Source organism: Engystomops pustulosus, chromosome 2 (genome assembly GCF_040894005.1).
Source record: "Engystomops pustulosus chromosome 2, aEngPut4.maternal, whole genome shotgun sequence".
In the NCBI taxonomy this organism is placed as follows: Eukaryota; Metazoa; Chordata; class Amphibia; order Anura; family Leptodactylidae; genus Engystomops; species Engystomops pustulosus.
This window is the reverse complement of record NC_092412.1, coordinates 229,757,577-229,785,138: the sequence shown is the minus strand read 5'-3', so window position 1 is coordinate 229,785,138 and position 27,562 is coordinate 229,757,577. Positions and strand designations below refer to the sequence as shown.

Genomic DNA, 27,562 nt, shown 5'->3' with positions numbered 1-27,562 from the left:
TGTTTCTATGGAAATCGCCGATGCGATCGGACCGCGGACCGCCCCAGTGGGCGTGGTTTGGTCTGCGTCTGCAAACGCAACGTGGGACAGCGCCCTAAATTAGGGAAATATCCCTTCAGCTGTAGCAATGCGTTTTTAAACGCATGCAGTAAACGCGACGTGTGACAGCACCCTGAGGGAGTTTGCTTCAAGAAACTCTTTCCATGTTCACTCACTTCCAGGCCCAAACTTTGTATCACTGGACTGAACGGACATCCTGAGTTCCGTTCAGTGATAAGACTGAGGTTCTCCACAGCTGGCAGTGCCCAGGTTACTTTAGGTTTGTACTTAAGTTAAATTTGTACGTAAGGCAGAACGGGTAGATTTTCTAATTGTAACCCCAGACATTTTTTTTTTTTTTTTTTTGCTGTCATGGTAACGAGGATTATTAATAAACTTTCATTAAACCCCTTACAGCTGATCATTGTAGACTAAAGTAAAGCATCCAGAGCCTTTACCAGAGGTCACAGTGGGAATAGAGGGTCGTCTGCAAGTCAGGTGTCCTTAAGTTGGGGACCGCCTAGATAAGTCAGAATTAAGACCTAGCTCCTTCCTAGATCCAGTATCATAGTCAGTTTTGATGCTAGCTACCCCATGGGAACATGTTATAGGTCTCATACTAAAAACATAATAACAGAATGGACCTATAGTCCTGCGGGAGGCCAGGACCCCCACTATCGGAGGTAGCTGGATGGTGTTTAGCTGGGAAATCTTTCTTTCCCAATTTCTATATAACATGGTCTGGACATCGAATCCGTCCTGCTTTTATCAGAATTCCCCCTCCCTATGGAATTTCTATCCATAGGTCCTCCAGTACCCACTGCAAGCACAGCGCACAGATCTAGTATCCGTGTAGTAGTCTTGGTTTATCACACTTCCATCTCTGTATGTGGCACATGCTGAGGTGTAATATTGTGCCTAAAAAGCAGCAGATAGCGGACGTGTGAATGAGCCCTTAGTAGCAGAAGACCTACATCAGATTGTGTTCCTCAGCATAGGAGCATGTTTTATGTCTTGCTGGTAGGGAGTTACTTCTAGAAGAGACATTGGGGGGGCATTTTATCATATGGGTCCCCCCCGGCACCAACGGATAAATCGGGAGCCTCTGGTCTCTTGATGTATCTGGTGGATAACCATGCCTGCGGAGAATTCTACACCATTACCAATTCTCCCATCACACAGCCGGCCACACACCTACTTGCTGTGAAGGGAAAGTGATCGCACTTCCTGGTGCTTCCGTGGTAATTGCAATTATTTTAGGGCTTGTTCTGGTGTGATAAATGTCCCCATGGAGTTTTGTCACATTAAACACATAACTTATTATCTAAGTATCTAGTTTTAAATGTTCAAGGTACTTTTTTTCTTACACATTTGAAACTGGCGGCCAAAAAGAAGTGTTGCTATTACTGGTTGTAGGTTATCGTGGAAGTTGTGAAATGCCACATCTGTGCTAAACCAGAGGCTATTTACATAACCGGCATAGTAAATACTCCAAGACCTACAGCAATAGTCAGGACTCATTCATGTAAACCAGTAAGGCAAGAACTTCATGTCAGCCCTGACTACAACACGTGATGAAACCCCCGGGTCTGGTAATAGCAGGTTGGGTGCCTGTCTCCTCTTTTCCTGAATACGTTGTGCTATGTAGAGAATGCAGGAAGCCACAATGTCACAGCAGGAAAAAATGTAACACCCTCTGTCACTGCGTTCCTTTATACAGCATCAATACCGGCACAAGCCAAGCCAGGTGTGGCGCTGTTTTGGAAGAAATAAGCCATGATTTTTACCCCTTTTTTAACATGATAAAACATAAAAAAACCCATCAGAATTACATTTTTCCCTCCAATATTCCCTCAATTAAATGAAATTATTCCAATGAAACAGAATGGTCCGGGGGTGTTAACAGAGCCCCTCTGTGCTGTAGTTTTACAGGTTGCTGTCTCCCCCCTGCTCCCACTTTACCCCTCACCTTGCCAGATTTTTATTACAGGAGATGAAGTTTCAGCACACAGTGAGAGGGGGGATCCTCCTGCACAGTGTAACAGCCTGTGAATCTGCAGAGTGGAGAGGCTTTGGTAACACCCCCCAAATGAGGCCTTCTCTATCATTAGCATAATTTTAAAAGTTGATCTTTAGAAGGAAGCATAACAAATATCTATGGGGGCCTGGATCTCTGACTAAGACCCCCTGGGTTATGATGCTTGACTTTGATAGTAGATTTCCTTTAAAGGTTATTAAAAGTTACATCAATAAATTCTATGTACCGTAGCTGTAACCGGAGTTGTTAAGAAAGTCAACTTGGCCTGAAAAAAAAAAAAACAAGCCTTGAGAGTCAATGATGATGGAACATTTATAAAGGTTATGGCTTTCGAAAGGCAAAGATGGGGGAAAATGACCTCTTCACTCCAAAACTAGCTGTTGGCTAAGGGGTTAAAGTTCTGATGATGAAGGGGTTAATAAATCTGTCCTGTAGCCTATTTGCAGGCACAGAGGAGCGAGGCCCTTGACCTGTGGGGACTGATGTTATGGCAATAAGTATCACAACACAAGATAATCATAAAGAGGTTATCACGGAGCAAAGTCTATTACCAGCGAGAAGATCTGGTGACGGCTGAGGTCACTATTCACACTGCGGGGAAACCATCTCGCTTCCTGTTCTCTGACCTACATGGACGTGTGACTGTTTATTTCAGTTCTGTGAAGTTGGGAAACTGGGAAGTTTTCAAACTAATGACCTAAAGCAGAGCGATGTGGATAAGTTTCAGGGGTTAACCCAATAATCCTGCTGAGCAGATAAATTATGGGGGACCCTTACCCCCCCATCAGAATGGAGCATGGCCATGGAGTTTTGCTCCTGATCCATCCATTTCTGGGGGACTGCCAAGTATAAGTGCTCTGCTATCTCCTCTTTTTGAGGAGTATTTTTAGCCAAGAGACTTATGAGCATATATAGTGTTTATAGACGGATATTTATGCCAGGAAATACAGTATTTACTGGACTCCCTGCTTTCTGTGCCTAAATAGTCATATATATCATAAACCAGGGACACTCAGGCTATATTCACACGACTGTAGGGGGTCGTACATATGTCCCCCATGGATGGCAATGGGTGCACATAGCGATACGGGGCAGCACCCTACCGCTATGTACATGGGGAACTGATAGGACATGTCCTATCTTTCCCCGTGTTGCAGCTCCGTGTGCCATGCACCGCTATGGAAAGGGAAGGGGTCACCGCTCCTACTCTCCATCGCGGCATATGTATCAGGCATATACATTCATGTGAATGTAGCCTATCTCCTAGATCCAGGCAATGTGACTGTTGTAATTTTCTTGTATGTGTTATACATGGCCTCCTTTATTCTAAAATCAATTTTTAAAATTATGATAATCAATCAGAAGGGCTCTAGGGGGTGTTACCAGTGACCCTCCCTGCTGCAGAGTCACATGTTCAGGAGCACTTCACTCTCCCACTGAGCTGAAACCTCCTCTGCTGCAGTGAGAATTCATCAGGCATAGGGGGGGGGAAGTACTGAGGGAACAGAGGGGGAGAGGGGGACAGTGTATTAGCTCATGAAGATACAGCATGGAGGGGCTCTGGTAAAAAATAAAAACCTGGAGTCCTTCAGGCTCATTAGCACAATATTGAGAGTTGATTTTAGAAGGATGGGGGCCATGGATAATATAAGAAGATTACCAGAGTCACGGTGCCTGGATCTAGGAGTAAGTGTCCCTGGCTTATCATGATGGATTTGAATTGTAGATTTCCTTTTAAAGGGGTTTTCCCACAAAGACAGTGCTGAGACCCCCACAGATCACGAAAATGAGGGGTCCGACAGACCCCCAATCGACCTCCGTCAGCTCCATAGAGATAATGGAGTAGAACTGTCATACGCATGTGTATGCTCTATTAGCCTGAGGAGCAGCGAGGGGTCAGTCAGACCTCTCGTTTTCGTGATCTGTGGGGGTCTCAGCACTGAGCCCCCCACTAATCAGCAAGTTAATTGTCTTTATGGGGAAAACCCCCTTTAAAGGCTCCAACCACATCTAGATTGTGGATAGGAGATAACTTGCTGATCGGTCAGGGTCCCAGTGGTGGAATCCCCCATTGTACCCCAAATCAACAGAGAAGCGGGTGACACATACATGACACATACATCGCAGAATGGAAGCTAGTACAGCTTTCCTCAAAGACACTTCTGATAAATATCCCCCCGAAATGTTGTCCTCCCTCCATCATATTTTTTTTTTGTTGGTAGGATTAAAATGTCACAGAAGATAAACTTTTCACAGTGATTATATGTTCTCAGATTTATTCTTGCAGATGTGCTGCACTGTATGAGGCGTCTCAGGACATGACCTTTGTCTGGTTTGACCTCTAAACGCATCGAAATGTTCCTGTTGTCAGTAACGCAGAAGAAGACAGTGAAATTTCCCAATAATATGAGATTTATCAGAAATGTCTGAGGTAAATCTGTTCTACTTCCTCATGGCAACCAATCAGAGCTCACTTTACATTTTATAAACTTCCGATAAATCTCCCCCTTTGTATCCTTCTCGGAATCCACTTCCACGTTTTAACCCATTTTTTCTTTTATCACTACACATGGCACATGCTGATAGACCTCTAGGACTCCATCTTTATCTGCCTACTTGTATGTGAGTGATGAGTAGGCATCTGTGTGAATACGCCCCAAATATGATCCTTATGATAATGTATTATCACAGCAACCAAAATTGCTTGTTGCCAATGGCGTAACTAGAAGCTGATGGGCCCCAGTGCAAAGTCTGTGCCAGGCCCCCGACTATAATGTATGGTAAATAGTAATAGTCTTCTCATATGGAAAAGTGACACCATAAGGGCCCCTAAACCTCTTGGGCCCTGGTGCGACCACAACCTCTGCACCCCCTCAAATTACACCCCTGCTTGTGACAGTGAGCTGACATTAGCCAGGGAGGGCAATGAGTGAGGATAAGGGGAAGTGAAGACTTGTGCCATATAAACTACCCCCCTCCCCGGGACTCACAACACACTGCTGGCAGGGAACAGGTAATGTTAAAGAAACAATTATAAATTGATAACTTTCACATTTGCTTTGATTTGTAATGATCCACTAGTCCTGTGTATTGTGTTGAGCAGAAATACCCCCATTGCCCATGGTCTGGAGCAAGGGTTTCAAACTCATTTTCTCAGGGGGCCATATCAGCCTTGTGGTTGCCTGCTGTAATTTCTTTACTAAACTAAAATGTTAACTTTAGTTGTTTAGTACAGGTGGTCCCCTACTTAAGCACACCCGACTTGCATACGACCCCTAGTTACAAACAGACCTCTGGATGTTGGTAATTTACTGTATTTTAGCCTTAGGCTACAATAAACAGCTATAACAGTTATCACTGGTGTCTGTAAAGAAGCTTTAGTGTTAACTCTGGTTCTTATGACAATCGAACAGGTTTAAAAAAAAAAAAAAAAATTTGGCTGGGGCTACTATTGTAAAATATACTGTTCCGACCTACATACGAATTAAACTTAAGAACCTGTCTTGTGCGTAACCCGGGGACTGCCTGTAGTTACATTTATACAGAATTGCCATCACAATCAGCCCCCCAGCAGTCACACTGCCCCTAGTACCCACACTGCCCCCCAGTAGCCACGATACCCCCCACAGTACCTACTGCCTGCCAGCATACGGTAACCGCTTCAGAAGCTACAGCAAGGAGGGGCTCCGGTAACTCCTCTAGGAGCCCCTCTGGCTCATTAGGATAATTTGAATTCATAATTTCAATTTAGAATGAAGGAGGCCTGGATCTATGAGTAAGTGCTCCAGGTTTATCAAGATGAGATCATAGTTTATACGGTTGAAAAAAGATATTTCTTTTAATCATTTCCTTGATATCTTATTATAAAATGTATGTAAGACGATCACTGCTGTAGCTTTCCTTCATGTCGGATGCCCCTGCATTGTACATAATCCTGTCTTTGTACAGAGAACAAGTTGTGTGACATATTTTACCTGGGACCTGGAGAGGTGACAGATGGGGGTTATGACTCGTCATGGATCAGGTGCTTGGAATCTGAATGTAAATGTCCTCGGGGTGTTGTAGGACCCTGCACATATACAGATCATATGGTTGCCATGGGGTTTAAGCATTGCCACATTCTTCTGCCAGCTTCCTCTGGTTCATCGGTCTTATTAGAGGTTACTTGGTTCTTAGATTTCCTGCATAATAACCAAAACTCGCATGGGGTCAGGTTTATGTTCTGCTACATTAGTAGTTTTTCATTGTACATAATTTTTTGGAACAAGAGATACTTTTATTACTTCCTCGCTACAAAGTGTTTTATGTGCTGACTGCTGTCCTTCACATTGCCCCTGTATGGGGGGTGTATATATACGGCCGATATACGCCCCCCATACACTTCTATGGGCTCACGACCCTGTACTGGAGTGGTACGGTTCGGCACTGTACCGCTCCATAGCCCGTAGAAAGATAGGACATGTCCTATCTTTCTATGTAATACGGCGCTATGCGCTGTATAGTCCTATGGGGAGGGGTGAGGTGAGCTGCGCTCATCCCCAGCTCCTCTCCGCAGCGCCGATGTATGCCCACCGTACATCGTCTGAATGTAGCCTAAGTGTTCATTCACATGGCCATCTGCGGGGATGTACATTCGGCCACATATACGTCCCCATAGACGGCAATGGTGGCACCGTTCCGCACACCAGTAAAAGATAGAACATGCTCTCTTTTCCTGGCTGTGCCCCGCTGTTTCCTATGGAGAGAGGGGTCACCTTCTCCTCCTTTCCAGCACACGGCGTGTGAATGCACCCTTTAATAAACTTAAACCTATAAATTTCAGGAATATTGTTGTGATGTTATTGAGGAGTATTTTTTTTAGCCAAGAAGTAGTATGAAATATTCAGTGATTCAAAAACTCCTATTGCAGACCCCCAGACCAGGACATGGCAGATGCTACCCTAAGCATAATTTCATGGCATCTTCTCTACATGTCTATTAATCCCATCTGCTCAGGGAATGATGACATTATCACTGAGTGCCCAGGCATGATTGTACACAGTGCTGTGACATGGGTCTGATTGTCTCAGCCCCGTCACAGAACAGGATCGGGTTGTCAGTCAGTGTGACAGCCTGATCTCGATTCTGCCGATGGGACTATGTGATGCAGTTCTAGGGGTCATTAGACCCAAAGCATCAGCAGCCTGAACAGAATTACTGGGCTCCGATCACATAATCTTTCATCTGGCTACAAAGTGCGGCAATGAAGGAACATGAAGGGTCTGCATCTAGTGGGCTAATGGAAGGTCTCGTGAGCATAATTTAGTATAGGCCACTGATTCTCCGGCCACATGACCTCTAGTCCCTTGGCTTTTGCAGGAAGAAGGACTTGTTTGTTTAGCACTGCATGATCCTACACATGGCAGGATCGTACTGGCTGCCATTTTGACAGGCCGACCCTGTCCCACACTAATAGAGGTAGGGGATAAATCTCATGTGAGGTCTGTCTTCCCCTTCTGCTGTTAACTGCATCGTGTCCTGAGTTTGTCAGTGTGGGACCTCCCCCCCCCCCTCCCTTCCCAATCCCTGGGGCCTTGAAAATTTCTTGAGTTTCTTTATGGGTAACATGCATCTTCCATTAAGTTTAGTGGTGCGTGCAGAGTATTCCCTCTTCCCAGAGGACCATAGGCGGGAGCCATTTGAGATCCCACCCAGTGATTGAAAGTCATGAAGCCCCCATACACGTTATATTTTTTGTGAGACTGACCTCCGTTTTTCAAATGTATATGACTAATTGAATAAGACCGACCTCCAGAGTTCCTTCTCAGGAACAGAATTTTCTAGGAAAAGGTCTTGGTGTAGTTGGCTGAAGGTCAGACTTGTGCTAAAGTTATGGTTTTTTTTTTTCATGATGTCTCAGTTTTTTTTATACATGTCAGCAGATGGAAGCAGCGAGAGAAAGTCAAAGTTTAGGTCAATGACCCTAAAGTCTTTATTATGTAGAAAATCTTAAATGGCTCCTGCAGATTTGTGATTCTCATCACTTGAAATCTGATGGATTGCCGCGATCCCCTGTCATTTTAAGTGGGCAGAAAGATCCCTTATGGAAAAGTTGAGGTGTGGACGTTGCTTTGTCTTAATGATAAAATCCAAAGTATATAAACCTTATGGGTTCCAGCAGATCACAGGTTTATACCTGGAATACTTACATTGGAATGGAAATCGCATATGACCTCATACCGGAGGTGACATCGTTGAGCGCTGATCTTAGTCGCTGTATGTCAAGATCCTCCCTATATCCTTACATCGGCCTCATTATAAGAAATCTACCTTCAAAATCCAGCATGATAAACCAGGGACACTTACTCATAGATCCCGGCACCGTGACTGTGGTTATCTTCTTATATTTGTTATCCATGGGCTCCTTCCTTCTAAAATCATCTTTATGCTAATGAGCTGGGGTGTGTCACCAGAGCCTCTCTGTGCACTGGCTTTAGTCTGTTACACTGTGCAGGAGCACTACACATCCTCCCCCCCTGCCTTCTGTAATCACACACAATTGGAGGGGTAAGTGCTCCTGAACAATGTAACAGCACGGAGGGGTTCAGGAGCCCTCTAGGCTGTTTAGGTGAATTTGAAAAGTTGATTTTAGAAGTAAGGAGGCCATGAATAACAAATATAAGAAGATCACCACATTCATGGTGTCTGCGTCTATGAGTAATGTCCCTGGTTTATCATGATGGATTTGGATGCTAGAGAAAAAAAACTAAGTGGTGCCAGACATTGGAAGCTCGGCACTTTTTAACTCTGCTAGAATTGGAGGTGGTAAGATCCTCTTTTTAGAATGTCAACTTTGTGACTCTATGCTGCATATTCTATAATAAAATATTTTAGACAAGGCAGACAAGTACTTGAGCTTTTAGTTTCTCACGGTGTTAAGCCTCATGCACACTAACATAATGGGGACCGCGATCCATCCGTAAATTGTGTGTCCAGATTGTGGTCCCCACAGTTGTCTATGGCACCAAATTACGGAGCGGGAAGCACACACTGTCTCACCACACCATGACATGTCTTATATTTCCCCAAACACTCCACTCCCCGCGCGGCAGTCTCTTATCACTTGAGAAAGGAGTTCCTAATACTCCGAAACGCGTTGTGTTCCAAGACAAGTAATAAACATTCTTCTTTATCCAATCCGACGAGTCATTCCAAATTATTGTGTGCGCCACATTTGACAGTACTCCACCAATCTCTCTATATTTCCCCATATTACAGCACCGGCTGCTAGTTTTTCTATGGCGAGGGGAGGGGTGAGGAGCGCACACCCCTCCTCTCTACTGCAGCCAGCCCTGACGAGCATCCATTTATGTGCATGAGGCCTTAGTTGTATTCTCCACACTTGTTGTATTGTATTTGACTTTTTATGTATTTGTATTCTTTTATAGGAAAAGGAGAAGTTAATTCACGAGACGCGGAAGAGGTTCACCCAAGAATATATACAAGGTGTGTAAGTATAACGTCTGGCTATGAATCCTTCCATTCTATGTCACAGAGGGTCACAGTTTTATCTCAGGGGGCTTCTATACTGTAGTATATTTTTGTCTCTCTCATTGCTCCCCTTCTACAATGCTGTCCTTATCCTTTTCACGTTTTGTATCTTTACGACCCTTACCTGTCAATAGAGTGTAGTAAATGGACTAGTTACATTCTTGATGTAGTGACTTCTACATACCCGTTCTGGAGAGGGGGGGGGGGGGGCTTGCATTTTCGCTATCTGCTGATCAACACATAGATTGTCCTCATGGAATAAGACATGTGTCCACCGTGTTTTTATTGCAGAAACCACAGCACGATGATCGGAGACACATCTTAAGCAGAAATCTAAGCGGCACACATGAGAATATACACTGTATAATAGATATAGGGCTGTATACCTACAGGATTAATAACTAATATATATGGTGTTGAGTTTTCCATGACATTCACTGGTGACGCATCAGGTTTTCACATAAAGGGTCCAGTAAATATGACAAGAACGTGTGAAGCTTTCTTTACCTGTCACTGGACCAGACGCCCACTGTATTTCCTGATGCATAATAGATGAAGTTTTCTTACATTTCCTGTACATGAGTGCCCTGGTACCAGCTCCGACCACTCATTATCCTGGGGGGAAAAAGCAGTGAGGTCTTTATATACCAGAAAACTTCATAACATAACCCTGTCAGCTTCTAGATATAGCAAAATACAGCAAAATCTGGATTGTGGACAAGCACTTGCTATATGGTGTATACAATAAAATATATATATAACGTATTATACTGCCATGTAGTGTCTGCAAGGCTACCATAAGTACGGTAATAACCCCATTCAAGGTCTCCCGGCCACCCGGTCTTCAAGCAGCTGAAATGTGAGATAAAATCTGAAAGGAAATCCTAAGTATTTCCACGGGATAGGGCCTAACTTGCTGAACAGTGGCGGTCTCAGTGCTGAGATCCCACAGAACGAGGGGGCCGTCGTCTCTCCGTCAGAGTAATGTAGCAGACAACCGCGCATGACCATTCTGCTCCATTAATCTCTATGGAACTGACGGAGATCGCCGAGCACGGCCTTCCATTAGTCTGATGGAGCAATGACGGACCCCTCATTCTCGCGATCTGTGGGGGTATCGGCACTGAGACCCCCAATGATCAGTATGTTAGGCCCTATCCCATGGATAGGGCCTAATTTTTGTTTGTGGGAAAACCCCTTTAAAGGGCATTCACATTTAATTTGATTAACCTGCCATATTTAATCACTTCTTCTATTGGATTTTATTAAAAAATAATGTCCCTGTGTGAAGATTTGTCATAAATGTAACCATGTCGTCCCTTCAAAACAAGATAGTCGTCCCTGGATACGACCACCCCTGCTCTCTTCCAACAGTGGTCAGACATGCGCTATTGAGACGTCTGACCACCCAGATTCAACGTCTATTACCACAGGGCGGCTGTGGGACATGCAGTAACTCCCGGACATTTCATATGCAAAAATAATTGGCTTCTTTGTGCAATAACTGCAGCAGGTGGTCATGTCCAAGAACAACAATCTTATTTCTATGGGACAGCAAGGCTACATTTATGGGAAATTATCTTCACACAGATAATTTGGAGAAATGTATGTATATGGCAGATGAATTAAATGTGATTGCCCAGATGAAAATGCCCCTTTAAGGCCTCATGCACATGACCATATGAGGGGCGGTGATACAGGCGCACAATTTGCAGTGTCTCACCGTAATGTAACCAGGCCTGTCGGCTGTGCTAAAAAGTATTGGAGGGGTCCTGTATTTTGCAATAATATGGCGGTGGCTATCTGCAGATCCAGTCCAGACACTTGTATGCATGATGAGGCGTAATATTTTTCCACATCTTGGTGATATATGTACATTACTTTTTAACCTTATTTTATCTTATCCATGTATCGATGATCATTGTTTCCGTTCTAGACAGTACAAGTAAATATGATTCTCGGGATGTGGAGCGACTGCAGAATGACGATGCCTGGGTGGAAAGTTATCTTCTATGGAGACACAATGTGGTCGAGGAGGCATTGAAGATGATCGATGAAAGCCTTAGATGGAGGAAGGAAATAAATATTAATGGTAAGCTACCATAGACCACAATCTGTACACCACTAGTGGTCATGGACTTGCCCGAATTCAGTGGTCGTTAATGGAATTTATTAGCGGAATTAATACCTTGCAAACAAAGCGAAATTTTGATTATTTTCTGTATAGGCTGTATGCACCGTGGCTGCACTTTATGTACATGCTCAGGAGTGAAGCTTCTCCACTACAGACCAGAGTAATGATGCGCTGGTACTGAATCCCTGCAATGTATTTCGGAGCTGCTAGAGTGACCAGGAATACAGGACTGTGGAGATTGAGGAGTAATTGGATATTTGGATTACTGACTACACATTCCCGATTATTTTACCCCTTACACTACTGCCTTGCGGGATGGACATGTTGGGGGAAGGGGTTGGACAAAGGGAACCATGTCGGCAGCTCCAGTCATGTACACATTGCCTAATGTTGAGAAACATTTTCCCTCTGTTTTCCCCTTTGCTTCCTGCTGTAGGACATCACATGGGAACATGTATAGAGGATTTATGATGCATATAGTGTTTGTATATGCTGTATTGATTTTTAATTGTCCATCTCTTCACACTAGCGTAGCCCCGTAGGCTGCAGCGCTTCCATTGTTACACTTTATCACACCTGATTTATGGGTAATGTGAAGTCAGATTTCATCTCCAGCGCGCCAAAGTGTGCCGCTGCCGTAATAGAAATTCAATATTTTAGCAGACAGTAAAGAGACAATGGCTGAGTTATAACATTAAAGGCTTCTGATTTGTGCCTCCTGCGCTTCGCTATTCACAGGAGAAAGCCGAATTCCCTGTTGACATTAATCATTAAACACACATTTTTCATTCAGGAGACGAGCTGCAATTCACAAGCTGGGATTTTACCTTCCCTTTGTTATATTAGTCATTTTCGTAACCTCTAGATATCCTTGTGTAGAAAAGTTTCCCTTAGAGCAAATTACTGAAGACGCTTCAAACCCCATTGGCTCCGGAGGATTTGCATTTGAAGCAATGAAAAAAATAGTAAAATAGAGTAAATTACCAAAAAAAAAAAAAAAGATATTTCCTGTATTAAGACTCTGATGTGTAATTATGTAAGGCTCTGTTCACACCAGCCATTTATATACTTTAGTAAGCCACATTACATCCAGTCGCAAATCCTTAGGCTGCATACACACGTTGCGTTTCAGTTGTGCTTCCGAACTCAATTCAAACGCAAAGTGATTGGTCGGGTCGTATATGTATTCAGTATCCACTGAAACAAATGTGATCTCAAAGAAGCATCACATCTTTTGCACCTGTGCTCATTAGTGACATTCACTGGAAGCTCATATGCTGTTGGGCCAAGCCCCTCCCCTTTGCGTTTCGGTTGCATTGCAGCCTAAGGATCTGGGCAACTATGATGAGCCAAACTGTGATTGCAAGGTGGATGAGGGTTACAGCACTTTTTGGGCGTTTTTTGGTGGCATGCAGTCCAGTATGTACCAGATGTGGTCTGTGAAAGGACAAGTTCCTGATCATCCAAGTCCCACGGATTTGTATAGGGAGCAAAGACTCGCCCACTGGGTCCAATATCACGGATTAGCTACTGTAGCCGCAAGCTAAAACCTGTTCACTCACATATAACGTTTAGCATTTCCTTATATATAGTGGAACCCAAACCTGTTAATTCCTTTTAGCTATTAGTGCCCTTTAATCTGTCTATTAAAATAAAAAAATTATTAAAATTATTAACATTAACACTTGCTTAGAGATGGGTCCGATGCGGCGCCTTGGATGCATCTGCGGTGCTCCCTGTGCCATCGCAGTAATTCAGTGAAGCCGGTGCAGCACTCCCCAGCCTTACTGGGGGTAGTATCCCGGCTTCATTGTGTGACTGCACAGGCCCATAGAGCTCCAGACTTTTAAGCAAGCATAAATGTATATATTATTTTATTTTTAATAAGCGGGATGACCTAAGGGCTATTTGTGACACTAAAGCACCAGTTCATAAGGACCTGTGGGTGGTTTAGTAGGTCATTGCAGGTATCCTTTAAATGTCAGAAAAGGTAATTTTGGCAACAAACCGGACTACAGACACCAGGTTTGTGAACCTAAACCCCAGCAGCACAAACACACAATTGGGAGATCTCTAAAAATTATTAAGTGGAAATGTATGGGAGGGGCGATGACCTATATTTCTAGACTTTTCTTACAATTTTTGTTAAATTTTACAACTGCTCTCTAAATGGGAACCTGTCAGGAGTTTTGACCATACAAAGCTGCAGAGAGTGTTGCGTTTTGTCCCCGGTGATCTGTGTAAGTAGTAGCAGCAGGACTGTGAAAAATGCATTTATAGTCCTTGATTGTAGCTGGTGTGTGAGACCTCCGCACACCACTCCCTTTTGAGTAACTGTTTTAGTAGTCAGTCAATCTGCTACAGCAGCTGGGAGGGGCCCCTGCAGCTGAATATTATAGTGATCAGACACACCAGTGCACCAGAGTGCTCCCAAGTCCAGCTACAATCCTGCACTATGAAATAAACAGTACTGCTGATACTAACCCCACACAAGATTCCAGGGCGAATATGTTACTCTGTTTACAGCTTTGTTTGGTCCATCTTAGGGACATATTCCCTTTTAATATTATACCTAAAAGGTGGAAAATGTGTAGTTGTTGTGATTGTGTGATATTCTCTATAGTAAGTTGTTGATGTAGGAGACTTGTAGATGTTTCATACACTCCATCCTTACAGACGGTGATACTAGCAAAGCAAAACCGGATTATTTCAGTTTGCTAATAAGCTGCTGTGCTAATAAAGGGAGAGCGATGCCAGGCTCTCCAGGATGTTTTTTTTAAGCTTGGCCGTCATGTGTTTTAATTGTTTTACTGGAATTTCTCCAAGTGAGATTAATGTTGAAGTTATGTGTAGATGATTATTAGTCCCGGCCTGGGGAATCGGGTTAATAAGAATATGTATGTGCAGTCTTACAAGGCTGGCTGTGTACTATGGATTAAGGAAGCTTAGGCCGACAACTACTGCTTGTAGTTTGTGTTTGTTGGGATCACACGCTATGGTGGATACTGTGAAAATTATTGGGTAACATGTAGATCAGTTAACAAATGGAGCCACATGGGGTTAAAGGGATTTTGCATTGATTTATGGGTCTTGGTGGAGCTGCTAACAGTTTGGCTGTAGAGGAACTGAGCTTGGACCTTTACTTGTATGGATGGCCTCTATGGGGTTCCACTATGGCAGTGGTGGCGAACCTATGGCATGGGTGCCAGAGGTGGCACTCAGAGCCCTTTCTATGGGCACCCGCCCATCGCCCCACCGCAGAGTTCGCCAGACAGGACTCAAGGCCTATTGCAGTCTCAGGCAGCCCAGGACCCTAGAAGGAAGCTACAATGATAACCCAAAGATTTTTCTCCTTCTTTCTACTGTATTGGTGTCCTCAGGTGCCTAAACAATTTAAACATGTGACAAAGCAGAGAGTAATAAGTTACTGTTTAAATTGTCGCATCGGCACTTGACGAAAAATATGTACCGTATTTTTCGGCCTATAAGGCGCACCAAAAATCTATTAATTTTCTCAGAAATCAAAGGTGCGCCTTATAGGCCGGTGCGCCTTATATATGAACTTGTACTACAGACAAGATGTACTGTACATTTACCAGTGTTTAATAGCTCCATCCCCAGAAATTTCCTGCACCTTCCCACACAGTATACAGGGTCCCTGGCTCCTGAAGTGCCCTGGCACCACAACTAACATTGTGCCCACCCTGCCCTCCCCTAGCACGGAGAGACCGGAGCTGCCATAGTGCTGACCATGAGGCAATTATCATCATCATTAAGCAATCCCCCATACCTGACAGCCCTGTAACAGGGGAAAGAGAAGGAGCCACAGGAACCACACAGGAATAACACCCTGGCTGAGGAGGGAAGGAGAAGGGGCAGAGGGAGACCGCTTAACCCCTGCTGCATCACCCTGCATTAACCCCCAGCAGCCCATACCTCTGAGACCGGAGCTCTCTGACACGCTGAAGACAAGTTTCCCGGGAAGTGTAGCTGGCTAGAACTGTGCACAGGTCTGCCACCTGCTGGTCATTTTTAGGTACTGCATTTGATCCTGCGCCTTATACTCCAGTGCGCCTTATATATGAACCTAGATGTCTTAGCAGGCATTTATTAGAGGTGCGCCTTATAGTCCGGTGCGCCTTATAGGCCGAAAAATACGGTATTTTGGATGTAGTTCGGGCACTATGGGGTTCCATCTATGGGGTTCCATCTGTGGAGTGGCCTCGAAAGGAATAATTCCTCATGACATTACTCATAGATCCAGGTACCGGGACGGTGATAATCTTCTTATATTTGTTATCCATGGCCTCCTTCCTTCTAAAATCAACTTTTACAATTATACTAATGAGCCTGAGGGGGTTTCCTCAATCTGGCTTCACAGACTGTTACAGTGTCGGTTACCTTCCCCCATGCTTCCTCAGAATAAAGCAGAAAATGCTATGTGCTGAGGGAGCAGGGGAGGGTCAGCCACGGTGCTTAGGTCTATGAGTGTCCCTAGTTTATCCTGCTGGATTTTGATGGCGGATTTACTTTATTCCTATGTTTGCTCTGCAGTTGCTTACTGAGGATGAGGGTATTAAAGGGGTTGTCCAGCAAATCGATATTCTATGTGAAAAAAAAAGTTCTACAATTTTTTTTGCATCGATTCATTACTAGATCTCTGCTTGTTGTTGTGCTACAGAAAGCCTAATTGTTTTCTCCCTGTGAAAAAAAAGTCCGGTCTATGGTCATGTGATGTCACACAGGTGCACAGCTCGTTATCACATGACCAGGGATATGACGAGCCATGCACCTGTGTGATATCACATGACCATGGACCAGTGTTTAACTATGGGAAGTACCATGTTTTCCAGTGCATAAGATGACCACCATCTTTTCCTGTCAAAATCTGCAATTTTTCCATTCAAGATTTGGGAGCTAGTCTATAGTTCGGACATTTTGGGACACAACAATACCTAGCCTTGCCCCCCCCCCCCCCCCCCCGGGCACGCACACGCGCACATATCCAAAAACTGCTGCCCAGCATATGAGAGGACCCCTGATTTCTGAAAAGATTTTCGGGGGTTAAAAGGTTGTCTTGCCAGTATATACAGTAAACAATGAATCTTCCTACGTAAAACGGACTTTCCTGAAAACTCCCTATTCTGTAGAGTTGTGCGCATCTACTCTATTGAGTTGCTGTTGTATTTCCGTGTTGTACCTTTGCTCTGAAGTTAAGTGTTTCTTTTCCTCCCCCAGATCTGAGTGAATCGGTTATACCCCGCTGGTGTTTTGATGTTGGAGCCACCTACCTACATGGCTATGATAAAGAGGGCAACAAATTATGTAAGTATTAAACCAGTACAAAAGATGGAATACATACTGCTATTGTTTCATTATCTTCTATCAGAAGACCTCATTCAGTTAGGACCATGGAGTGCCCTTAGAACTGAAAGCTAACCTCTCAGATGCCAAGGTCAGTTTTGACCACAGCATCCAGCAAGTGCTAGTAAATCTATCATCAAAATCAAGCAATAGACCAGGGGCAACTTTTAAAGTTATTCAAAGGAGCCACAAGGGCTCTGCAAGGTGTTACCAGAGCCCCTTTGTGCTGCAGGCTGTTTCACTGTACAGGAGTCCCTCCTCTCTCCGACTGTGTCAGATTACATCAACAGAGGTAGGGGGACAGGAGGGAGGCTAGACAGTGTAACAGCATATGAACCCACAGAATAGTAAACCTCCCAGGAGCCCTTCAAGCTCATTTGCATAATTAAACAAAATAATAGTTTAATTTAGAGGGAAGTTGACCCTAGGGGGGGGGGGGGGGGGGTCAAACAAAATAATTACATACTTTATTTGTGGTCTGTTCTTGCTACATGATTGTGGCGCAGCAATCTTGCCTGAGTTGCTGTTGACCATGGAAGTAATGTGACCCCTAGACCTCAGTCTGGAGATGCTCATTGATGAGGGTGTTGTGGGCGTGCTCTGTGACCTGTATGAAGGTCATTGTGTAGGGAGGGGAAGGAGATGAAGTGTGACACCAGATAAAGTAAATGGCAGATCCTATAATAGAGACGGAGTCTGTCTGTGATTATGATAATGAGGGAACTGCTCCAAAGAAATCCCCTACAGAAGTGTCCGACTTGTTGGTGAAAGTTCTTAGAGGATTTCACACTTACCACCCGTATGTTTTCTCCATCTAGAAAGTATATTCCTTATGTGTGACTATGGGGATGTATGAGCTGGTGTCTCATCCATAGTCTATAGGACCCCCAGGGCCCTACACCTATAGCGTCCTGCCCCTTGCTTTATAGTCTTGTAGCTTGTTACTTGCTAATCACCCACTTGGCGCTGATGTAAATCTGTGTGCACTTTCATTAGTGTCTTTTGTTATCTGGGAATACACAATCGTCTTGTGACCGAGGCTGAGGTCAGGGCCTGTTCTCCCTCATGACTGGCCTCTTTGTTTCCCTGTGGTTAGTCATATGAAAACGTGGTGAAGATGTAGTTTTCAGAGACCAGTATGTATTGCTATTTATCAGGGGTGAACCCTAGCCTCCCTTCTGCCCGAGGGGCACTACAGAGAGACCCCCCCACCCTCCATATATGTATTATATCAGGGGTGAACCCTAGCCTCCCTGCTGCCCGAGGGGCACTACAGAGAGACCCCCCCACCCTCCATATATGTATTATATCAGGGCTGAACCCCAGCCTTCCTTCTGCCCGAGGGGCACTACAGAGAGACCCCTCCCCTCCATATATGTATTATATCAGGGGTGAACCCTAGCCTCCCTTCTGCCCGAGGGGCACTACAGAGAGACCCCCCCCCCCTTCCATATATGTATTATATCAGGGCTGAACCCTAGCCTTCCTTCTGCCCGAGGGGCACTACAGAGAGACCCCCCCCCCCCCCGCCTCCATATATGTATTATATCAGGGGTGAACCCCAGCCTCCCTGCTGCCCGAGGAGCACTACAGAGAGACCCCCCCCCCTCCATATATGTATTATATCAGGGGTGAACCTTAGCCTCCCTGCTGCCCGAGGGGCACTACAGAGAGACCCCCCCCCCCCCTCCATATATGTATTATATCAGGGGTGAACCCCATCCTCCCTGCTGCCCGAGGGGCACTACAGAGAGACCCCCCACCCTCCATATATGTATTATATCAGGGCTGAACCCCAGCCTTCCTTCTGCCCGAGGGGCACTACAGAGAGACCCCTCCCCTCCATATATGTATTATATCAGGGGTGAACCCCAGCCTCCCTTCTGCCCGAGGGGCACTACAGAGAGACCCCCCCCCCCTTCCATATATGTATTATATCAGGGCTGAACCCTAGCCTTCCTTCTGCCCGAGGGGCACTACAGAGAGACCCCCCCCCCCCCGCCTCCATATATGTATTATATCAGGGGTGAACCCCAGCCTCCCTGCTGCCCGAGGAGCACTACAGAGAGACCCCCCCCCCCCCTCCATATATGTATTATATCAGGGGTGAACCCCAGCCTTCCTGCTGCCCGAGGGGCACTACAGAGAGCCCCCCCCCACCCTCCATATATGTATTATATCAGGGGTGAACCCTAGCCTCCCTGCTGCCCGAGGGGCACTACAGAGAGACCCCCCCCCCCACCCTCCATATATGTATTATATCAGGGGTGAACCCTAGCCTCCCTGCTGCCCGAGGGGCACTACAGAGAGACCCCCCCCTCCATATATGTATTATATCAGGGGTGAACCCTAGCCTCCCTGCTGCCCGAGGGGCACTACAGAGAGACCCTCCCCCCACCCTCCATATATGTATTATATCAGGGGGTGTCAGTACCAGGCCCATTTTATTGGTTGGGTAGGAAAATTAAGCAACTGCGCCGCCGCGTGCTAAATAATGCATATAGCGGGTCGCCATGTGGTATATAATAGATATAGTGCAGCTCCCCCTGTTATATAATACATACCGTGCCCGTCGCCGCGTGATATGTAATGCATACAGTGTGCCGCTGCTGCTTGTACGTGTATTTTTGAAGTGTTTGCACCAGTGCTTATTGTGTCGCAGCTGCACCGTCCGCAACGCTAGGTTTACATGAATGACCCCCAATCCACTTGAAAGGTTTAGAACCCGATCTAGTTTACCAAACCACAATAGAACCTTTCATTTTTTTTATTATCTTTTCGAGAAAATGTCCATTATCCTATGAAAACTGAAATAGATTACAAAGAAGAAAATTGTTTTCTAAAAAGTGCAGAGTGGTGTGTTGGTAGCATGTTATAGAGCAGGAGGAATAGATTATATATAATGTCCTATCTGCAGGCAGCATGTTATACAGCAGGAGGAGGTATTACCATAGTTTTACATACAGTGTACATTAAACGCCAGTCCCTGGTCATGGATGTCACACAGGTGAATGAGCGGTTGGCGTCACACTCTGTGTTGTATCGAGCCGTGCACCTGTGTGACCACATATGACCAGGGACCGGTGTTTATCTACTGGAAGTAAACAATGAGGCTTCCTGTTGCATGACAACAATCAGAGATCTTGGAAACTGTAAAGAATTGATAGAGAAAGTATTTTGGAAAATTTTATAGCTGTTCATTACTCAAACAATATCAATTATTTGCTGGAATGTGCTTAATGTGGACTGCCCCTTTAACAGTGAAGCTTTCTATAGAACTACAGCAAGCAGAGATCTAGAACAGAAAGTATGTTGGAAAATGAACTAATGTTTCGTGACACAAACAATATTAATTATTTTCTTACTGTATTTTGTTTCATACTTTCATTGATGTAATTTAAATCCAGTTTATCGTCTCTTCTTATTCAGTGTGGCTCCGGGTAAAGCTCCATGTACGTGATAACAAAACCAACGAAGACAAGAAGAAATGTGTTGCATTTTGGTTGGAACGTTACGCCAAAAGAGAGCCAGGAAAACTGCTGACTGTTGTCTTTGATATGGCTGAATGTGGACTTAGTAACGTGGTAAGTCACTGGCATAGTGAATGTTGTCCAGCATTATGGAGATTCTTAAGGGGATGCCATAAAAAAGTAAGTTTAGTTACCCTGCTGTGGTTCCTTAAAGAGGACCTGTCACCCAGAAATTCGGCACTAGGAGCAGCTTACTAAAGTAAGCAGCTTCTAGTGCTAAAACAAATGCAGCAGTGTTACAATGATAGCGTTATCGGAAACCTCCGAAAATGCTATCTAACACCGCTGCAGAGTACAATATAAACTCCAGACCGCTCCGGCATAGTCATGAGGAGGCGGGATTAAGGGCGGTGACTGCCACATGACGCGCAGCAGTCACTGCCGAGCTATGGAGTGAGCGGGGGGGTCCAGGGAAGAAGCAGCTCCTTGGACCACCCCCTCATGAATACGTAGGACCCCTTTGAGAGCGGTCCGGCGTTTCTATTGTACAGCGCAGCAGTGTTAGATAGCATTACCGGAGGTTTCCGGTAACACCATCATTGTAACACTGCTGCGTTTGTTTTGGCACTAGGAGCTGCTTACTTCACTAAGCAGCTCCTAGTGCCGAATTTCTGGGTGACAGGTCCTCTTTATGGGATGTCCCAAGCTCTAAAGAGGTCACTGAGTTGCCCATGCCCCAATACGTCCACCTGGGCCGCGAGTGCCAAAGTGTAGAAGTACAGTCACAGGAGCTGGAGCATTTCTTATCCCCCTGTGGTAATCTTCCATGGTCTCCTTCCTTCTAAAATCAACTAATATTAATTTGCTAATAAGTCTGCGGGGCTCCTGGGGGGTGTCACTACTCAGTGCTGTAGCTTCACAGGCTGTTAGACTATCTCCTTTCACTGTGTTAGATTATAGAAGCTACAGCACTGCGGTGCTCAGGTTACTCCTCCAGAAGCCTTTCTGGCTCATTAGCATGATTGTAAAAGTTGATTTTAGATGGAAGGAGGCCATGGATAACACCTATAAGAAGATAATCACAGTCACAGTGCCTGGGTCTATAGTGTGTCCCTGGTTTATCATGATGGATGAGTAAATGACGTCAGCGTTTGATGTGGCCCTTTATGTAATATTAGACGCTGCACTTATATGTTTTAGAAGCCGCTTCAACATTTTGGTAGATTGGCATCAAAGCGCCCTTTGAAGGCAGGGAGATTGTTCATAAAGTCTAATATAGTTCTGAGGAGACTTTGCTCCGGTGTCACACAAATCAAGATTTGGAACAATCTGAAAGCTTTAGCGGAGTGTATACATTTCCACATCAGAAATCTGGCGGAGAAGCCAAAGCTATTAGAGTTATTTTTATCTTGTATGAAGAAGGAAGTAGGGACCTTTTTCAGTTTTTAAGTTTTAGTCTCTGCCGGTAATTGTCTCGCACAATTGTATAAATGCAAACGTAGATTTAGGATCCAGACCGCGTGTTTTTTTTATTTTTATTTTTTATTATAGTTTTCCAGTTATTCTGCCTGCCTTTATCAATGTACATTATAACCTTTTTATGTTAAGCTGATTAATCCCTATTGCACTTGTTTTGCACTTTGAAGGGTCACCAGATTTTGCCCTATTACACTACTAGTTTTTTGAGATATGTATAATATATATAATATATATATTATTTATTTATTTTTTTTTGTGTGTGTCTATTCGTGCATTGTTTCTCTAAGTTTTTTTTTTTTGTCTCACAAGATAAATACTATGCTAATTTTTTTTAAGCCTGGGTTGTTTTACATGTGGAAGTACCAGTTTTTTAGGCGGTTTTTCTTTTTGTGTATTATTTATTCAGTTTAATTTATTTGACAAAATTTTTTTAAGGCAAAAAAGGTTAAAAAAAAAAAAGGACAGACCTATCAGTACCTGCAGTGTAAAGCAAGGAGATAAAAGCAGATTAGTATAATGCAGATAAGCTTTGCTATGCGTTGCTCTCTAAATGAGTAAAAGGGAGTCTGTATAACAGTTTTGACCCATAACAAGTGTGTAAATGTACATAATACCTTGTTCGTGCAGGTTGCATGAGCAATGTATTAGTATTTCTGTGCCCCCAAGTGTCCAGGAGGTGGTCTTAATGTGTAAATACCCCCATGCCCGTTCTCTCATCCAGTGGGGTCGCTGTGTGAGCCATTGCTCAAAGAGTGCCTGCACAGGAAGGGCACGCCTCCATGACACTTAAGTGGGGTCACAGATCCTGACGGGCAAAATACTGCAGGTTCATTGCCTAAAAGTCACTAAATTGTAAAATTATGAGCGGGGAAAAAAAGTGGTAATATCTTGAATAGTTGACAACCCTGTGACTACTGGTGTTTTATCTTTCCCAGTCACCTATATGCATAGAGGCTTCCATATTGCTTATGTCATTTCTTTACTAGGTGCAGATAACGGAGTGCGATGTATACAAGGCGTAGAATCCATCACTACTGTCTTGTGGTAGATCCGACACCATTATGATGGGAGATTAATCAGAAGTGATAACTGTTCTAGTTACCTATGACAGCCAATCAGAGCTCAGCTTTACTGTTATAAACCGCTGTGGGAAAATGACAGCTGGGCTCTGATTGGTTGCTGTGAGCAACTAGAAAAGTTTAACCTCAGACACTTCTGATAAATCTTCCCCATGGCATGATTGTATTTGTAATCTGCAGCGGTGCCCGCTCTCCTTCCATGCCCGGGATATCTGCAGCATAGTAATAAGAAAAGATAAAACCTGCTTCTCATCACAAGTGGCTTCATTAGGAAAGGTTCTTCTTCAGATAATGTGCATTTGCATATTTAATCCTCCTGGGTTTTTAGTTTGCGGAGATAAAGTGTTGTGGGGGTTTTTTCTATCTTGCTTCTGCATTTTGAAGTGGAAGTAATATGTTTATAAAAGGACGTCGCCTCAAGGACGTTCATTGTGGCGCTGGTGATATATGTTACTTTGTGTGTGTGGATGGTGATACATTATCATCAGGCCGCTCTTGTATACCAGGAGGGGACTGGGGGAGGTCCTGTACTACAAGTACTGATCCGGTAACACCACAAAATGTACAAAGAGCAAGGGTTGTCCTGGATTTGGGTACTGACGATCTATCTTAAAGGGAACCAGTCACCAGATTTTACCCCATTAAATTGCAAGTCCCCTCAGGTAGTGAATAAAATCCTTTCTAGACTTCCCTCCCTACAATGTCTTAGAAAATGAGCAGAGATGAGTTACGTTCAGAGGCTGCAGGGGGAGGGTCACTTCAGATATCCCTGTGCAGGCGGTCCCCTACTTAAGGATAACTTACAGAAGACCCCTCGTTAAATACGAAACCCCTCTGCCCACTGTGACCTCTGAAGCTTTCTGGATGCCTTACTTTAGTCCCAGGTTGCAATAATCAGGTTTCTGTAATGAAGCTTTATTGATAATCCTTGGTCCAGTTGCAGCAAAAAAATTTGAAAATCCAATTGTCACTGGGGAAAAAAAAAGAATTTTTGTCTGCATATACAATTGTAAAATATACAGTTTCGACTTGCATACAAATTCAACTTAAGGACAAACCTATGTAACCGATCTTGTACGTAACCCAGGGACTGGTATCTAGAAACATGGTGCCATATTAAAGATAAGACTCTCAACTTTCAAATTGCAGATCTGCAAATACAGACAGCTAAAGGAACACTCCATTCAAAATGAATTCATTGAATAATACCTGGTGCAGGGCCTGAAGGGAGGAGCTTGACACATTGGGGCAGATTTACTTACCCGGCCCATTCGCGATCCAGCGGCGCATTCTCTGCGGTGGATTCGGGTCCGGCCGGGATTCATTAAGGTAGTTCCTCCGCCGTCCACCAGGGCGCTCTGCTGCGCTGAAGAGCATCGGAACGCACTGGAGTACACCGAGCCGGGCTGAGTGAAGGTAAGTGCAAGCTCCGCAACACATTTTGTTTTTTTAATGCGGCGTTTTTTCCGAATCCGTCAGGTTTTCGTTCGGCCACGCCGCCCCCCCCCCCCCCCCGATTTACGTCGCGTGCATGCCAGTGCCGATGCGCCACAATCCGATCGCATGTGCCAAAATCCCGGGCAATTCAGGGGAAATCGGCGCAAATCGGAAATATTCGGGTAACACGTCGGGAAACCGCGAATCGGGCCCTTAGAAAATGACCCCCATAGTATTCCTAGAACCTAGAGTCCTTCTCCTCCCTTTAGGCCCTGCTGAAGGTATAGTTCAATGTAGCAGGGGGACAGTAGTGGCGGCATCTGTCACTGCTCAAGAGCGCTTGTATTTGTCAACTTGTCGCTACAAGTTTTCTAATTTATTCTTCCCTTTTCAGGATATGGATTTTGTTCGCTTTGTCATCAACTGTTTTAAGATATACTATCCACGATACCTGTGTAAGTATAAATGTGCATAGAGGATTTTCGAGTTTGGGTGAAATCCTTGGTCAGTGCTCCTGGAGTGCTTCTCCAGGACAGTGGTCAGGAGGGTCTGCTAGTGTTTCCAGATTTTAAAGCACAGGTGCTTTTTAGCAAGTTTTCTTCATAAAAAGTGTGTCTCATAGTCCAATAAAATCGTATGGGGTGGGGGGGGATTTGGGGAAAGGGGCTTCACAAGTTCACAAACTTTTTTCCCATTGGAAAGAATTATATAGTATTAAGCAGGAAAATGAAAGGATACAATGTTATTGTACATGTTGCGCTAAATCATTCATGACTTCTCTCTGTCTTTCCAGCAAAAATTGTCATATTTGAGATGCCGTGGATAATGAACGGTAAGTGGCGCTTTTCTGTGTCATTGTGGTGGTAGTTAGTTGTTTCTCTTACCCCGATATAACAAGAGGTTAAATTTAATGCCCCGGGGTGTAGGATTCATACTTGTGTGATACTTGTTGACCTGCTAGTTTACTCCGCTTCCCTGTCTCCATTGGGTGTCCTGTCTATAGACATTTTGTACGCAATGGGACGGATTTATCATTAGCGAGGATGTTGTTCTCATTTTTCGGACTTTGTGGTGTTTTCTGCCACATTATTTTTATCTTCCATTCCAGCCATCAGACATTTCCATAATAAGTAAGGAGAGCAGTTTCTACATAGTTATGAACTACGGTAGGTAATGAAAAGTGAAGTATTTATTCCACCATCAATGCGACGTTTCGCCTTATGAAAATGCCTTTATAGATGAGGCGAAATGTTGCATTGATGGTGGAATAAATACTTCACTTTTCATTACCTTCTGGAGTGCTGCTTCATACCGCTTTCTTTACCTGCATCTAGTGCAGTGGTGGCGAACCTATGGCACGGGTGCCAGAGGTGGCACTCAGAGCCCTCTATATGGGCACACTGGCCATCACCCCAGACAGAACTCAAGGCTTCTTGCATTCCCAGGCAGCCCAGGACTCTAGAAGGAAGCTGCAATGATAATCCAAACGTCTTCTCCTTCTTTCTACTGTATTGGTGTCCTCAAGTGCCTATACAATTTAAACCTGTGACCCAGCAGGTAGTAATAAGTTACTGCTTGAATTGTTGGATTGGCACTTTGCAAAAATATGTGGGTTTTGGTTGTAGTTTGGGCACTCGATGTCTAAAAGGTTTGCTATCACTGATCTAGTGGGTCATGTCAGACCCGCTGTGAAGACCTGCACCCAACCTCCGCACGGTGCTGTTCCAACTTTTCTCTTTTTGCCTCCTAGTTATGAACTACTATACAGCACCTCATGAGGGCTCTGCTCAGCCATTGAATGATTTTTTCCGACCATAGATGCATATCCCCTATCGTCAGGATAGAGAATACAATTTAGAATGTCAGGGATCCGATCATTACAATCACATGAGTCAATATGGATCAAGACCAACTATGGTAAGGAAAAAAGTATTGTGCAAACAGAGTTCACGTGGGGCGCTGATAGTACAAAACCCAAAAGGTAAAATATACCAAACTTTCAGGCCATGAATAAATCTAAAAGTCAATTTATTGAATTAAAATACCTATAAAATGGTCCAAAATTACACGTTTCAGGTCCTCGACCCTTTCTCAAAAGTAGGAGTCACAGGTAATTACTATCAGCGCCCCACGTGAACTCTGTTTGCACAATACTTTTTTTCTTGCCTATGTACTACCGGACCTTGCAGGTTACCGGTGCTAAAGGAGTTCCTGGCACACAGCCGAGAATTGTCATTATTTTGCCCCCCTTACATCACTTCTATGCCACATGGATGCGAAGGGGCATAAAATTAACAGATAATAATTAGCCGATACATTGGCTTTCGCTGAGACCGAACGTAACAGGTCACACCGGGCATCCGGTGTCTCAGTGGAAGCCATGGAAGTTTAGTCCATACGAATATGGACTATGGCATTTTCAGCGGAAGATTGGAGATGTACTTATGCCTTTTATGTCTTGGAATGAATTTATATAGAAAATGAGAATTGAATATAGTTATGGTCTGAGTAGTTTATGAATTACAGGGGCATAAAGGGGGCCCCGCTGGTTGCACTAACTATAACCTGGGCGATTCTACACCAGACACAGGCACACAGATGCTAAAATGTTTTATTTCTTTATTTTGGTAGTTTTTCAATTCCACATTTTCCAAAAAAAAAAGAGATGTTAGAATTCTGTTTTGTTATATGAAGATTCTTAAACTGTCCCTTTGTTTTTTCTCCTATCAGCTGCTTTTAAAATTGTGAAGGGCTGGCTGGGTCCAGAAGCCATAAACATGCTTAAATTTGTGAACCGGAATGAAATTCAAGACTACGTCAGTGCAGAGTACTTGCCTCCACACATGGGAGGAACTGTAAGTTGTGCACAAATGACTTGTAAGGTTTGTTATAAGGAGCTTTGTTGAATTCCTTCCTCTCATTAGTATGTGAAACAATGACATCCCAGCAGACTGCGTCCTATGGAGATTATGAAGCTGTGTATTTCCTCACC

The 27,562-nt window shown here is 44.2% G+C and overlaps 1 protein-coding gene across 1 annotated transcript in view; it reads left to right on the top strand.

Annotated features, from left to right (window-relative positions):
* Positions 1–27,562, top strand: part of MOSPD2 (motile sperm domain containing 2) — a 52,077-nt gene that overhangs the window by 1,469 nt on the left and 23,046 nt on the right. Inside the window, exons 2-8 of the mRNA XM_072138466.1 lie at positions 9,505–9,562; positions 11,544–11,699; positions 16,980–17,066; positions 20,535–20,689; positions 24,965–25,025; positions 25,364–25,402; positions 27,301–27,425. Coding sequence (XP_071994567.1) covers positions 9,505–9,562; positions 11,544–11,699; positions 16,980–17,066; positions 20,535–20,689; positions 24,965–25,025; positions 25,364–25,402; positions 27,301–27,425 — 681 coding nt within the window. The remainder of the gene's footprint in view (positions 1–9,504; positions 9,563–11,543; positions 11,700–16,979; positions 17,067–20,534; positions 20,690–24,964; positions 25,026–25,363; positions 25,403–27,300; positions 27,426–27,562) is intronic.